Source organism: Corvus kubaryi, unplaced genomic scaffold (genome assembly GCF_017639235.1).
Source record: "Corvus kubaryi isolate FWS band 111438036 unplaced genomic scaffold, C.kubaryi_AGA036_p1.0 133, whole genome shotgun sequence".
NCBI classification, from domain to species: Eukaryota; Metazoa; Chordata; class Aves; order Passeriformes; family Corvidae; genus Corvus; species Corvus kubaryi.
The window spans coordinates 5,597,505-5,614,472 of NW_024580667.1; the positions used below are offsets into that span (position 1 = coordinate 5,597,505).

At 36.2% G+C, this 16,968-nt stretch overlaps 1 protein-coding gene across 1 annotated transcript in view; it reads left to right on the forward strand.

Moving 5' to 3' along the window:
- The window catches only part of CFAP47 (cilia and flagella associated protein 47), a 270,533-nt gene that overhangs the window by 41,777 nt on the left and 211,788 nt on the right, over nt 1-16,968 (forward strand). Inside the window, exons 25-29 of the mRNA XM_042035463.1 lie at nt 1,743-1,935; nt 3,649-3,858; nt 13,175-13,275; nt 15,332-15,460; nt 16,175-16,424. Of these exons, the coding sequence (XP_041891397.1) occupies nt 1,743-1,935; nt 3,649-3,858; nt 13,175-13,275; nt 15,332-15,460; nt 16,175-16,424 (883 nt within the window). The remainder of the gene's footprint in view (nt 1-1,742; nt 1,936-3,648; nt 3,859-13,174; nt 13,276-15,331; nt 15,461-16,174; nt 16,425-16,968) is intronic.

Genomic DNA, 16,968 nt, shown 5'->3' on the forward strand with positions numbered 1-16,968 from the left:
TTGTGGGCTTTCACTTCACCTTATGTCATACATTTATTGAAGAAAGGACACCAGAAGTGCAATTTAGTTACAGCACAGTTGTAGGACAGGCTCACATGTGGGAGTAACTTGTATAGAACATCCTGTCTTAAAAGCTTGTAAGAAATACAAGCTTGTTTGGCTCTTCATCCATCTCTGTGACTTTTTTCTGTTGCATCAAAACCTAGAAGCAGAATCTTTTTAGCCTTCTTAGCAGTATTGCCTCCTAAAGTTGATTTCCATGTAACATGGGCTTAGTCAGATGTTGCAAACAGTGCAGTACGTTCCCATTAGAGCTGGTTTTTGCTTTGCCATTTTCCTGTGTTCTGGTTTGAAATGAAGGGACCCGCAGGTCATGTTCTGGTGACATAACAGCTTCCGTGACACTCTTCTATTGTCACCTCCATTAAGAAATTTAGCTCTTACAGGAAGGGAAAAAGACAAAGTACTTTGAAGGCACTGGATTTTCTTCTTTTTGTATGTAAACAGTGACAGCTCTTTCGCAGGCTTTGAAAGTAATGATCTGAGATAATCTCAGAACACCCTGTCGTGTATTTTGTTCAGTGACACGTATGTTCATACAGACACATAAAATACAGAATTTGGTTTTGGCTATCTTCTCTTAATTACTAGGTTAGGATGTTTCCATACAGATCTGATTGAGGGGAATCAAAGGGAAAGGTGTTTTTTTCTCAAAAATTAAAAGATTACACTTTTTTCAGTTGTTTTACAACACATCATTGCAGATTTATTTGTAAATCCAGGAGTTGTTCATTAGTTTGCCCTCAAAATTGCTGATTTTGCTCACTCTTCAGCAGGTGGGAATAACTGAAGGTTGGGTAAATGGCACTGCGTGGTTTGGAATATCCTTTTCATTGTGTAATAGCTGTGGAAGGAAGCACTTTGGTCCCTGTATCAGTGAAAAAAAATGTGTTTTTTTATACTAGGGAAAACTGCCTTGCAGCAGGAGGCAAGGTGGCCTGAGAAGGGGCAGAACACAAGGACATCTTTATCTTTGCTGTTGTCATGTCCAGCTGTGCTGTAGAGAACACCTGGAGAAGGATATTGGGTCATCCCTTCCCTTTTTTTTTTTGGTGGACATGGCAATGTTAGGGTTGCAGTTGGTGTATCTTACAAACTTTTTCAAAGCTAAATGATTCTCTGAAATAGCAGATGCTCTGAGTGGAGGATAGAACCTCCTACTGACCTGTGTGAGCTTACTTGGCCACACTGTAGGTTTTGGAGCCATCTTTGAAGTGTAGTAATTGCCCTCTTAAAAGGCACCAACTTTTCCTTGTCTTGGCAGTCAGATGTTCCAATAGTTACTCCTTTATAGAATAAGCATTCACTGTTTCAGTTAGTGTAATTCAAAGTATGACTGCAATTCTTAAAATTCTGCAGTTGTATTGATTTTATATATAATGGACTATTAATGCAATAAACTCATTTATTGCAGTTAGAACTCAGATTTAGAAAAAATTCTGACAAGTTAAAAGAATGTGAATTTCTGGTTGCTGCAGGCAAATGTTCTGAGCTTTTTAATAAATATTCTTCTGATACAATATTTATGTTATGTTAAACTACATTTTGAGAAAGGAAGCAGTACTAAATTAAAAAAAAAATTTAATAACAAAAAAAAAATCCAATCCCAAACCTCTTACTATAACTCTTTTACATGCCTGTATTTATAGTAATGTATGTATTTTTAAAAATCTTTTCAGCAGCTTGTCCTGGGACATATACATCTGAAATATCCATGTATCTAAATAATAATCCATCACAATACAAACTAACACTGTCTGGCAAGATGAGGTCACCAAAAATAAATTTTCATCCCCCCTTTTTAATGCTGATGCCAGTTCCTCTGGATGTGGAAACTGAAGCAGTCGTCACCATCATTCCACAGGAGTTTATAAGGTAAAAATCTCAAAGTAAATTTATTACAGAAATCTCGAATAATTCTTGGTTTTTTTCACTTCTGAAAAAGTGAATTAATTTTTGTTTGTGAAGGTTAGTATTTGTGGATACGATATTGCTGCTAGCAAGAATTTTTCTTGCTTCTTTCCAGTCCTGTGAGATACTTTTCTCTCTCATGGGATATTTGCAGAGTTCTATAAACCATGAACACCTGCGACCTTGCAGAGCTTTGTTTATGGTATAGTAGAAAATATTTTGACAATGGATATTTTAGGATTTTAGACAACCATCCCCAAGGGGTGGCTGATCCTTTGTCCAATTAGACTATGAAGAAGAAAGTCTATAAAAGAGTTTGTAAAATAATTAAATAAATCAATCTTGCTGCACAATTCCTGCCTGCTGGATCTCTCTCCTCCACCCTACGGCTGCAGGATACTGTAATAAGTATTAATTTTCTGGTCAGCAGAAGAATCTGCATATTTAAGAGAATTAATGTGATTAATACTGTTGTACATTCAACAAGCCCATGTTTTGTCTTCAAACATGCCTGCTTCATGAAGTGTCTATCTTCTGATATCTTCACTCCATGAATTTATATCAGAAATATAAAATTACTATGGATAGCAAAAACATTAAAAGCAGAGACCTACCAGGATTTTTTGTTGCATTTAACCAAATACTAAGGTTTTATATCTTGTTTCTATTTTTCACATTGTTATAAGATAAAATCTTTGTTATTTTATTTTCTCTACTCCACAGGTTTGCGATTTAGCTACTTGAACAGTTGGTGGGGTTGCAGTTTTTGGTGTTTTTTTTTTTTTTTCTTTCTTCCTATGTATGGTTTTATTGAAAAGGACAGCAGAAATGTGTTAATCCTGCCACTTGGTACAATAAAAAATCCATATATTTCTTATTTTTCTATGGATCACTCACTTTATCCTGTTAGTTGAATTTAAAAGAGAGCCTTTTTGTAATTGTCATATAATGTAGCATAACCCAGCATCATAACTATTCAAATTTTTAAGATAAAACTTTTCTGTTTGTAATTAGTAAAGAGCAATAATATTTGTTTGTTATGCTTTTGTAGGAATCATTTCAATTCTAGAATTAGAGCAAAGATTTCCTTTTGTTGTAAATTAATGAAATTACCTTCCAGTTATTATTGTCTTGTCTTGTCTGAGTTGTACTGACTTATTACAAGTGATTCGTCTGTTGTCAGTAACTCAGTGGTTAAAATTAAAGGGGTTCCACAGGGGGCTGGACTGACTGCTTGTTCTTATTTCAGAACTGAAACCTACAGCCACATAACTGGGGAAAGCATCTTCAGTGTCGTCACAAATTTCCCCTTAATATTTCTATTTTATAACTTGCTTTTACTTATTTGTGCAATAATGCAGTTTAATGAATATTAATGAAAGTTTTAAGTTTCAGAAACCTATTTATGCCTTTTGTAGCAGTTAGTAGGAATTGCTCCTCATTTAAATGTTGAGATATTGTGGGTCAGCATAGAATGTTCAGATACATACAAAGAAACCACACTAGCATCCAAATGATGAAAGAATTAAATTTTCCTAATTAGTTTCATTTGATTTGCACTTTAAAACTAAAGTTATTATTCTGTATTCAACTGTGAAAGAGTTTTGTGAATGTGTGAATCAACTTTATTACTGCAACCCTGTGACCACAAACACCTACTATTTGTGTTTAACACAGGCAATCACGAATTAGAGTAAAACTTCCTGAGCTTGAGCTTGCAGATGGTACCAGGACTTGCCCTTTTTCTGTGGAGTTCCCAGAGGGACAAGATATTGTTCTTTCATCAGATGGCACAGCTAATGAACTGATCTGCCACATCAGCTTCAGATCATCGAAGCCAATGTCATTGCTGGGGGATTTGCTCTTCATTGATCAAGAGGAAAACAGGTAATGTGTGCAATTCAAATTCACCTGGGGGAAAGTTCCAGACTGACCAAGTTGGATATAAGGCACAGAACTCACAAGGGTTGGGTAAAGGAATACAAGAATCACTCTGAAAAAACTGAAAATGGAAGATAGATTTTTTTTTTTTTTTTTTTTACTGAATTACAATTCAAAACTAAAATATTCAGCTTTGATTTCTAAGGTAAAATTCATCTAAGTGTCCATCTTAGATCTTGTTTCAAGATCTCGTTCATATCTACTGGTAACTCATCTCTTGTTCATCTCTGCCAGGGATGGGATGAGAGGGTGTATGCAAGAGGAAGAAAGATAGCCACTGTTGTGATTAAAAGTCATTTCTGTACTTACTATTTTCACCAAAACAAGTATTTTGAGGGTTAAATAATTCCCCCCTGCAGCTTAGAGGAGGCTTTTTTCTAAACATAAAACTAAATTTTATATTATTTTGATGCAAATGTTATGTACCTTTAAGGTTTTGCTGCTCACTGGGTTAATATTTTATATTTTTCTGTATAGATTGTTGGCCAATAATCTATTTCTTATTAATTTTATTTAATTTCAAGATTTAATTGTTTTGTGGGGTGTGATTCATAAATGTGTGTTAAAGCTTGCTGTAATTACAAGAAAAGGATAATTTAAGCTTATGATGAAGTCTGAAATGTAGCTTCTGAGCAGGCACAATATTTAGTGTTAATAACTTTTTATATGATACACTAGCAGCTTCTCAAACCTTGTTATAGAGAAATAAAAATTTCTCCTGTGTAATAAAATTTTTTCTATATTTGCCATTAAAAGGAAATAAAGAATATGATCCTCAATTTAAAGGCAAACTGAATGCATTTTTAAAAAAAGGTAGCAAATAAAAGTCATCTAAGTAACCTTAACAGCCATTCCTGCTCATGAGGGTGAAAATTCATACTCAGGAATGTCATATCATCTTAGAATTGCTGCTAGGCTTTAAAATGTAGTTGTAAAGTATTTTTTAAAGGACAGAACTCATAGCAGCAGTTTGGTAATTTGTATGGGATTTCCTGACAGGCAGTGGAGCAGTGTGTGGGCTGTAGGAGCAGGTGGTATAAAACCTGAGCAAAACTGGATGAAATAACACAGCATCAAAAATAAAGGGATTATGTGTGTGTCATTGCTCAGAGTGGTAATGTTATTCATATTGGCTTTCAGAAGAAATTTTTTTTATCATAACCAGAAAAATCCTTCTAACTGAAGGAGTTAGAAAAGTCTGAGGAAGCACCCAGTTCTCTAATCCTGAGCATTTCCTTATTCTTCTAATAAAATCCATGATAATTTATCCAGACTTGGATACATTTATCAAAGTGTGAATAATACTGTTAGTATTATTATGTGCTTTGTTATTGCACTCTGTTGTAATACGTAGCTGCAATTTCTTGTTCTCTGCATATCTTCCTCTCATTCCTGCCAGCCCCCATGGGAGCCTTGTGCAACGTGTTCAAACTTCAAACCTGATTCAACTAATTATCTAAGCATTTGAGCAATTTGTTTCAAACTGTGTAACTAATGAACTTAAACTGTTTTGTTAATTTGAGTCTTTTAGAAAGACAAGATTTCAGGGTATTCTTGATCTTTGATACTAAAACAATGAAACCTATAGCCTTTTATAACACCTATAAAAGCTAACTGGTCTTGAAAAAGTTCCTGGACTGTTTAATAGGCCATGAAATCTCACAGTATCAGTTGCTGAAGATGTATTAATTTCTCAGGTGTTCTCTCTTTATATTTCCATTTATAAAATGGTAATATGTACTTTAAAATGATTTGAACTAAACTTTTGAACTTCAACTCATATTCTGTGTTCTGGGATTTTCTTATTAAAATAATCAAGTCAAGATTTTCATAGGTTGGTAGAATACTGTATTCTACAGCAACTTAGAACAAAAGCCTTAACTTCTAAGCAGAACTAGTTCTAGGCATATTTCAAAGCAGGAGCATTGAACAGGCAAACACTCTATGGGGGTTGACCCTGGTTGGATGTCAGGCACTCACCAAAGCTTCTCTGTCACTCTTCTCTGCAGCTGGAAAGGGGAGAGAAAATATAATAAAAGGTTCATGAGTTAAGAAGAGAGATCATTCACCAAATACCATCATGGGCAAAACAGACTCGAATTAGAGATATTAATTAAATTTATTACTGAAAAAATCAAAGCAAGATAATGAGAACTAAAAGAGAACCTTAAAAACACCTTCCCCTCACCTCTCCCTCCTTCCTAGCTCTACCTTTCCCCCCAGCAGCGCAGGGAGACAGGGGGTAGGGGTTATGGTCAATTCATCACACATTGTTTCTGCTTCTGCTCAGGGAGAGGAGTAATTCCCCTGCTCCACTATGGGCTCCCTCCTGTGAGAGACCGTTCTCTGTGAGCTTCTTCCATGTGAATCCATCCCATGGACAGCAGTCCCCCCAAAACTGCTGCAACATGGGTCACTCTTCCATGGGGTGCAGTCCTTCAGGGACAGCCTGCTCCAGCGTGGGCTCCTCTCTCCATGGGTCTGCAGGTCTCTGTTGGGAGCCTGTTCCAGCACAGGCATCCCATAGGCTCACAGCCTCCTCTCAGCACCCACCTGCTCCAGCGTGGAGTTCCTCCACGGGCTGCAGGTGGATCTCTGCATCCCTATGGATCTCCATGGGCTGCAGGGGCACAGCTGTCTCATCATGGCCTCACCAGGGGCTGCAGGGGAATCTCACCTCTGGTACCTGGAGCACCTCCTCCCCTTCCTTCTCCACTGAACTGTCTGAGCTATTCTTCTCCCTTATTCTCACTCTGCTCTTCTCTGGCTGCAATTACATCTCTGCAATAATATTTTTAAAATTATTAAGTATATTATCACAGAGGTGTTGCCACCATTTCTAGTTGGCCTAGCCTTGGCCAGTGGCACATCTGTCTTGGGGCTGGCTGGCATTGGCTCTGATGAACATGGGGAAAGCTTCCAGCAGCTTCTCAAAGCCACCCCTGCAGCCCCTCCTGCTACCAAAACCTGGCCATACAAACCAAATACACTTTACATACGCTCTGCAGTATTTTGCTTTTCTAAATTCAGGTCTAAAATGTCAGTAGGATTGATTCACATAGCCCATGCACATAGCCGTAAATAATGACTTTTTTTGCTTTAAAACAGAGTGAAGGTTGGCTAGAGAATAGATAGTGTTGAATTTGGCTGCTTTACAAAAAACATTTGAAAGATGACAGGCAATCATTTTGTATAACAAAGCAATACTAAATGTAACAGTAAAAGAAAACTGAAGAGATATATGGTTGTCATTTATGCAATAATTTACTGTGCACACAGATTCCATTAAATGGAACATACAAAAGTGCATTAATGTTCTTTTAATGACTGCTTTAAATGAGAATTTGCAGTTAATTTCTAATATTACTTTAAATCTTTATGCTTTCTTTTTGCTCCTTTGATTCCAAAGCGGAATAAATGACCCTTCCTTACATAGGACTGATAGGAATTCAGGAGCCGAAGATAACATAAAATCTAAGAATGTCTTGAGCAAGTATTTAATAAATGGGAGAAATGTTTAGTTATGACACATATTTCACAAAAAATCCCCTCTGTGAATATGGCATGTTTATATATTTGTTCTGTGATTATTGTTATTATATATTTTAATTTGATTATTACACAAAGAATGTAGCAGAAAAGAAAGTCTTCTGCCATCTTGATTGAAATAGCATTTAACTTATCATTTCTAGGAATAAGTAATAAACAACCGGTACCTGTTGTGTCATACAATAAAAGAAAATGGTGTTCTGGGCAGCAATATATACCGAAATCCCCGCATGTGGTGTAGGTAAATTGCTGTGTCATTGATAACACAAGTGTGCTGAGGTCTTTTCCTCCCATGTTCTACAGTTCTCCATTTCCTTTCCTTCTCCCACTGGGAAGCTGTGGAAACTCATGAAATTTCTGAATTTATTCACCTTATTCGTGGGTGGAACCTCAGGAAGAGAGAATGTCAGGGAGTTCAACCTCTAATAACAATATGATAGAACTGAGACACCATCACTAACCCAGTTATGGATTGGTTCCAGTTGTTTTGATAGTCCATCAGATCTCTGTGTCTCACAGGGGAAAACGTTCCCTTTGCTCTTGGGAAACGTACCCAAACCATGCAACTCTTTAATAGGCATTGCTGGCAAATGTCAAATCCATGTATTCTGCTGGCATGCCTGGGAGAACAGGAGCTGTCAATTTCTTTCAATATCATTTACATTCTGAGAAAGCAGGGAGCTAGTAAACATTGTAGTTCTTGATATTTGCATGCTGCTTTGCAGCATTCATCTGACCTAAGAATATACTGGCATTTTACTTGAGATAGCTGGGAGTGCTTTTGAAATCCAGGATGGTCTGAACCCATTAATCACCCTGTTCTTTTCTGTGCTTGTGGCTTTCTACCATCGTGATGGTCCCTGACAGCTGAAGCATCTGTTATTCAGGAATTTAGTGCTGACGTCCCTGCTGCTACTAGAAAAAAATGTGGATGCTTTGCCAGCTCCAAGTCTTATATATAGTGTGAAATTATGCATCAGACACTATTCATTGTTGTATTATGTTGGTTGCTGGGGTGCCTGAGCTCCTGCTACAAAGGATAAGGACCCTTCAGTGTTGGGGAACTGCTTATTTGTGAATAATAATGGCAGAGCTGGCATGGGTCATCTTTTCCTCTTTCTTCCAGTTCCATCATCTCTGGATCTGTTCTAGGATTTTTGAGGGGAGGGAGGAGGGTGGGTCTTTCTTGACTTTTAAATCGCAACTTCCCTGCATCTAACTTGTTCTTTATTCTTAGAGATCTGTAAAATGCCACACTCTTAGGTCAAGTTTTCTTTTGTCACTAACCAATTCTGCAAGCAATTTGTTTTGTTTCCTAAACTGGCAGTGTGAGCTTCCCTTAAATATTTTCTTAATTTACCCAAACAGAACAGTGTTGCTACAGGAATTTGTCACTTAGATGCTAATGTGTTTGGATTCTTTCTCCTTAGCAATTTATTAATATTCTGCATTTCTTAATGAATACTGTTGAAGAAGGGTTATTTAACCGTGCTTACATTCTTAGAACATTAGGGGTACACTGATACAAAACAAATCACTTGTATTTACTTAGGAAACATCTGAAAAGCTAAAGAGCAAATTAACATGGATAAATATATTTTGATTAGTGTTCTTTTGTCTTTCCACAAACATTAAAACAAACAAATTAATGAAAAAAAAATCAGAGTTACCTTAAGAGAAGTGAAAGAACTTCTTATATAAACTTTCTTTTAGAATGTTCAGTAGTATTTTTTTGTCATCACAGTTGGAGCTTTTACTTTTGGTGATCAGCAAGTTTCAAACGTTGGTAAGCACAATATATTTAATGGCCATTCTCCTGTTCTGTGTTCTTTGGAAATACACATTAGGGAATAAACACTGGAGTAGCAGTGGCAATGGTGGTTCATGCAGATAACAAATTTTTTACTTGCTTTAGTAAGCATTATAAAACCAAATACACTGAATAATTTAATATATTTAGTGACTTCACATTTGCTAGCAATACAGGTACCTTTCATTCCAATAGAATAATACAGACTTTTCTATTATTTAGTTAAACCCTCTGCAAATACAAAATAAATATGTTGTGCAAGACTTCTACTTTTGTAACATCATTTTATTAATGATGTTGTAAGCAAAGATCAGTGGTAGAAGATGCTTCCACACACACAGAATGTAACCTTCGTAATCTCTCTTCCATATTTGTATGCAAGGGTGCCTGCTTTTTTTCTGGTGCCCTCTCTCAGTTCCTGAAAGGCATATGATAAATACTTAGCTCCCAGCACCTTCACTTTTCTGCCATTTGTCCTTGTGAATGGAGTGGCATCATTTGAATCTCAGATGAATTTTTAGGTACAGACTCATTCTTGAATTTTATTTGAAATAGCACTTCTGGGAAAATGCTGTATTAGAATACTCACTGATGATAAGTGGACAGGTGGCCAGTAAGTGAGTTGATATTTATTATCACAGAATGCCTGAGGTTGGAAAAACCTTCCAGAGATCATCTCATCCCCTCTTCAAAGAATCAACTCTATTGCCCAGCTGATTTTTTTAGTATCTTCAAGGATGAGACTCCATAACCATCTCTGGGCAGGCTTGTCCAGTGTTTAGCCACTCTCATGGTTTTGGTTTGTTTTTTTTCCTCTTATGACTAGATAGAATTTCCTGTATTTCAGGTTGTACCTTTTGCCTTTTGTGGTCTCACTGCACATCACCGGGAAGAATCTCCCTCTTCCTTACTGCCTACCATCAGATATCTGTGCACATAGACAAGATCCCCCTGAGCTGTTGTTTTCGTTATTCTGTCGATGCCTTATTAATCCAGAGAGATGGGACGATCACGATTATCACAATTTATTACTTAAAAATCAAGGCAACAGTCTCAAAGGCCATAATTTAGTAACAAGTCACCATAGTGGAGAAAGTCACGAGTTTCAGAGTTACATCATAATTTATAACTTTTTGGTCCAATAAGCAATTAACAGGAAACTTTGTTTTGACTTTATAACGTATCACCTTCACTACTTTTTATTGCATTGCGTCTGTTCCACAACCAATGACTTATTAGCTCACGTACACACGTATACTTCTATTATAACATCTAAATTCTTAACTTAAACTATAAAATCACATTACTATACTTAAAAACCCTTCACCATATCACCCAATACATTTTCTTACTTATAACTATAGAAACACAGGTTTATGATTGTTCTGCTTAAAGCCTGCACAGCTTTGCCACTACATCAAGCCAAGTTCTTTCCAGGGCTGTAAATCAAATTTACTAATGCTTGTAGAAGTCTCTGCTTCTCTGTTTCCCACACTGAGCCTTCTTTTCTCCTGGCTGAACATTTAGAGCTCTCAGTCTCTCTCCATACAGCAGCTTCTTCAGTCCCTTTTTCATCCTTCAGTCCTGCCCTCCACCATCTCATGGTCACTGCAGCCACAGTCATGGATGTTAAATCCTTATGATCAATATCAGCTGCAGAATCAGTTGTTGACTTGCAGGATCCATCCACTCACCCTCAATATTTGCATTGTGTTTTCTGTTGGCTGGGTGTATTTATGTCTCTTACTGTGTTACCACAGCAGCCAATGAGGCACATCCTTGGAACAGGGAGGAGCTTTGCTTGCAGCAGCAACATGAGCTCTGAGGGTACTCTGATTTGTACACAGATGCTGTGTGGCTGTTCTTTGTATTCTACATTGTGCAGTTACTACCTTTGCTCTGAGTAGTTTCACTCATGGACTTTGTGTAAGTGGTTCAGATGTACTGCAGTTGATCTCAAGCACAGTTGTCTGTGTTACTTTATTGTGCAAATCAGAGCCTGAATGAAGATTTCCCCAAATCCCAAACTGGCATTTAGGATGGAGATGGCTGAGTTGCTCATCTCAAACTGAGAAATCAGGAAGCTGACGACTGAGTTCAATAATACAGACATCTGAGTTACTTTCATGTAACTTGAGAGCTGTCTTTCATTAACCTCTGTACAGCTTTCTTCCCCTCCTGCCCCTAAATCAGCTGTCTGAAGCTCACCTGTGTGCCTGCAGAGTATTGAGAATTGTCATTTATCACAGTGAAGTCATGAGCTGGAAGTTGGCAAACTTTTCTGTGTTGTAGTTATTGATCCCGTATGTCTTTAAATGGCTTGTTAAAGGTAGAACAAATAGGCCCTGACACTTGTTTTGAGCACGTGCAAATGTACATTTCTTGCACATAGATAGGTGTAGATGTACCTCTAACAGCCATTTGTCCTGCTGATGCCCTGCTGCTGAGATGCTTTTGCTGAATAAAAGCAGAAAGAATGAAGTTTGCTACAAGAAATATTATGCTGCAAGGTGCAAGTGGTCAGAGCCCTTGCCTTGCCCCTAGCCAAGTTCCAGTAGGATTGACATTTCCTAAGAGCAAAACAAAGCATTGCAGAGCTGGATTATTTACTTAAATAACTGTTAACTATCAGATTAGAATCCCCATGTGAATAGGTGAGAAAGATGGGTATGGATTTTCTTGGAACCTTTCTCTATTTATTAAAGTTGTCTTGAAAGCAATATCTAAAATGTTGTGTTTGGAGAGAGAAGTATGAAAAAGGAAACAAAACTACTTTCTGGTATTTTTAAAACAGTTCTGTGTCCCTTGTTTATGTTATTCCACAAAAAATCCCAGTAAAATCTAATTACATCATATTATAAAGAAATTAATCTAAAAGGTCTTTTATTATCTTTTAATATTAATCTAAATTTACAATAAATAGAAATTTATCTTATGTTGTTTAAAGGAACTAGAAAATATATTCATTTATTGTGTGCAAGGTATATTTTCAATATGCATAATTCTCAATATATTAAAGCAAGATGGATATTAGCATGCTGTTTGAATTATTAAAATACATTTTTCTTTTTACTTTTGACAGTTTAGTTGAAACAATTAATTAATATTAATGGTAGTTAATAAGTAAATGGGGACTACAAACCCAGCTATTTAATAACATAGGACTAAGCTCAGTTTAATTATCTGTCAGTTGCAATGAGCTAAGAGCATAAATACAGATGGCTCCCGGGGTTGCATTGATGGCAATAATTTGCTTGTTGACTACACTCAGAGAGACTGAGGTGAAGTACAAAAAGAGGGTTAAAAGGTGGATTGCTGCACATCAATAAAGCTGCTGCAAGTAGTACAGACACTCTAGTGAACACTGGAGCATAGACATAAATTTCTATTATGTTCCAGCAATTGCAGTCAATATCTTATTGTTTTTAAATTGAGTCTATTTATTTTTAAATATTTATTTTGACATTTCTGTAAAGTCTTCTAGAATAAATGCTACATCAAAATACATGTTGCTTTTCAAGAAAGCTTCACTTGTCAAAAGCTTTAGGAAGTATTATTTAGCAAGTTAGCAGACATCTTTAGGAAATTTATTAATGTCGGTTGTAATTTTAGTAGGTTTTATTTTTCTTTTTGGAAATACAGAGTTAATTTATTTCATGAAATCTCTGCTGACTCTTTCAGACTGAGGATGCACCCATGCTGATAGTAAATCTAAGAAGTGGAAATACTATACTAAACTTCAGCATTTTGATAGGTGCAGTCCCACCTGTGTAATCTGCTGAACCACTAGAAAAGAATGAAGGAGTTCTGACACCTTTATTCTGTCTTTTGTTCTTGTGCTGGACTATCTTGATTATCATTGCTCCATAGAAAACAGTAACTTTTATATTTTGCTTTCAACAGGTTCTCATATCAGGTTGCTGGAACAGCAGACAATTGTCTTCTTACCTTATACCCGTACTTGGCATTGCACTGCTCTGATCAAAAAATTATCTGGAGAAGCAGTAAGCAGTCAACATTCTATCTCTGAAATTATATTATGTCCATTAGTATTATCAGTGTTTTCAGGGTGATAACAGGAATGTGATCATCAAGATAGCATTTTCCCTCATTTATTGAAGGGGAATACTACAATTAAACTTTTAAAACCTTTTAATGTCTTCAGTTTTCTTGTTGCAAATGAAGAGAAGTTAAATAAATGATTAGTTAATGTTTATTGAAAAATATTGAACAAACTTAAATCTGACAGAATGTTTTGTGAAGTGTTTAAAGTATGAGCAGAGAAAACAGCCAAAACATTACAGAATCAGTTAATTTGAATTCTATTGATAGACAATGATCATATGGTTTGAAGAAAGCAAAAGGGAAGCCACATGGTGTTATTTTAAAATGTGATCATTATTTGCCTATTGGGAATAGTTTTCAGGGTTTTTAACTCCTGTCCTTGAAGGGAGAAGGGCACAGCTATCTTTTAAGGCCTAATAAAAGCCTGTGGTGAGAGAGCAGAAATATTTTTATCTGCAGTATGTCTCCCTGCCTACTTCCCTCTGCCTGCCTCTGTCTCTATATCTCTGCCTGTGTCCTCCCTCCTGAACCCCTCTCTGATGCCTCAGTGATCTGTAATCTCTTTGTGCGTGGCTGTGCTTATGGGAAGAGATTGGGATCATTGTATAATTCAGGTTGGAAGGGATCCCTCAGAAGCCATCTAATCCAACCTCCTGCTTAAAGCAGGTTCAGTATGGGGTAAATGATTATGGTTTTTTATAGCTGTGTATGGGATCTGATGTATTTTGGTGAAATAGACAAGTTTTTCAGGTAAGCAAGTAAGTCCTTAGATCTGAGACAGATTTAGCATCAAAGACTGAATTCTAAGACTATGTTAACTTAAAGTAAGTGTGTTACTCAGAGTATTTAAGAGAGAAGAGAATTTGTACTTGGAAAGTTGAGAAAGGGATTAGCAAGAAGACAAGTAATGTTTTGGTTTTCTTCACCCAGATAGAAGATAGGTATAGGTACTACATCATTCAGGGATCATAGTGCAGTTAAATGAAGACAGGAAGGGGAAAAAGTATTATCTCTTATTCATGTGTGATTTTTTTTTTTTTTTTTTTGTGACCAATAGACCATTTTTGCAAGCTTGTTTTCCAAAGATACTTTGTATGTTTCCCTTGAGGATTAAGCCAAAAATGAATTGATGGTTTTATAAGAAATGATCTCCCATTAATAATGGGATATTTCTGTCCTGCATTGATTGCTTATTGTTCACACATCAGTTTGTGTCAGTTTTGATGCAAGTCATTACTCCTAAATTCCTTGAGTCTTTTTTATGTGATTTTGTATAGACTGTGTTGGTGTGGAATGCTGTTTAATGTGACCCAACCATATCTATATAAAACAGTGTCTTTGAAAGGTACCCAGGAAGTCTTTGCCTCCACTCTGACACCATGCTCATTTTACTTGCTACAGATGATAAAAATAGCAGTGCCAGCAATCAAAGTTAAAAGATACTCATGCAGAGTTCTTCCTTCTCTTAGTGGTGTGTTTGCTTCCCTGGAAACTATGCTTGGTGCCTCTTTTGTTTTGGACTGACAACAGAGGGCCCTCTAATCCTATCTTAGGCCAACATGAGAATGTCAGAACATCTGTTACCTCAGAACTGATAGATTGATAAAGTTTACTTTTGAGTTTGATTTTTAAAATATGTGTTGTTGAGTCTGAAAGAGCTTGATAATGATGTGCTGAGACTCATTACACAGCTCTGAACAAGAAGTCCTTAAGAATATTTTGTTCATGACAGAATTCTTGAATTAACATTGTTCTGGTAGGTGCCTTTCAGCAAGTAGAAGGACACATCCTGTAAAATATACAGTTAATGGAAAAAAAAAAAAGCATGAAATTTTAATGACCAAAGTGAGATTTTTGTGAGTCAAGTAAGAAATGTTACTTGATTAATTGAAGCATGAAGTAGAAAAATATAGAAGTAGACAGTAATTTGTAATTTGTTAGAATACAGGCAATAAAATATGTTTTCTCAACTGCAACTTGAATCTTGTTTTACAGACAAAAAAGACCTCAGCACTGGAGAAGTTGTTCTACAGCCATGTTTGACATCACCATCACCTTCATGTAGTATTTCCACAAGTTGTTTCGGTGCAACTACTGGCTCAACCTATGAAGATTCTATATCAGGCATAGTACAGCACATAAAATCAATGCTCTTATAAAGAATGAACCTCTTTTCTCCACATTGTATTCTTTTTTTCTTCTTAAATCCCAATAAGATTTTTTTTTTATTCACAAAGGTATAAATTAATTTTATTTTTGCATCATTTAATGAAACTGCAACAGTGGTATTAAAATACACCTTCAAGGATGGAGTCACCTAAGTTATTTGTGCTATAAGGAAAATTATTGTTTGTTTTCTTAGCTACCTTTTTGTGCAATGATATTGTTGTTAACATATATAATATGAGTTATGAGCAGATCAGAATTTAGGAGTGAAAAAGTCTAACAAAGGGGAGTAAAGTCCAAAGGCTTATAGATATAGTGGGAGTTGTACCTGTACAATAACTGTTAAAGTGAACTAGCAGTGACTGACAGGCAAAGCCATGTCTATTGGAACTGTGTGTGAGACTGATCCTTTTAAGATTGCTGGCTGTAGCTTTGTAAGCCGTGCCTGAATTTATTTTTTGCTGACTGGGTAATGCTTTTTCCTGAAAGTGAAATTAGATTTCAGTATATAATTTGTTCTATTCCTAAGGTGTGTGCATATAATTTAAATAGTTTTTTCCTAAAATAAGTGGATCATTTGTTGTGTGACAGTTTTTTGTTCTTTGAAAACAATTGTGTGTTAAATGGGGAAATAAGAAATCTTTCTTGATTTTTTTTGTGTGTATCATTCAGAGAGTACCACTTTTGAAAGTGAGAGTGATGAATATGGAAGTGAGGAGAGTGAAGAAACAAGTGAAGAGAGTGAAACTGACAGTGGAAGTGATAGGAAAGGAAATAAACTTGAATTATCATTTTTTCCTGATGAAGATAAGGAGGAGTACATCTTCTTTCAAAAGACCCTAACTGCAGTGAAGACTTGGTTCACGCTCTTTGGCTGGTCTAAGGGACAAAATCCCATTTCAATACCTTATTCACTGAGACGGTAATTCATGTCTGCCTAGCGCTAACTCCTGTCTCTCATAACGTGCTAACATCTACTCAAGTGGCTTGGATATGATCTAAGGAATATAAACACATTCTAATGCACATTTTTCTATTAAAATTGTAGCTTCTGTATGGTGCTTATATGAAAATGCCAACCAGGTGTTAGTTTTAACTTTCTAAAATATATTTTCAACTATGATACCCTCGCGTATCTCAATGCAGTGTATGTCAAATATGCAGTTCAAACTATACGTCACCTTCTTAAGTGAAATTGATTCTCCTCCAAGGCTGAACACAGTTCTAGCTTTCATCTCTTCTTTGGTGGCATAAGTAAGTGCTTTAACAATATGTCTTTTTCCCTCCCATAATCTAGAGATTGAGAAACAGATGAGAAAGAATATTTTATAATCAAGAGTCTTGCAAGCACCCTGGAAATATATCAGTTGTGGTGGCATCACTTAGTTGATCTTATCTAGCTTGGTACTAAATACTGAAGAAGCCACTCTCCTGGGACACAATCACATAGACATTTATAAACATGA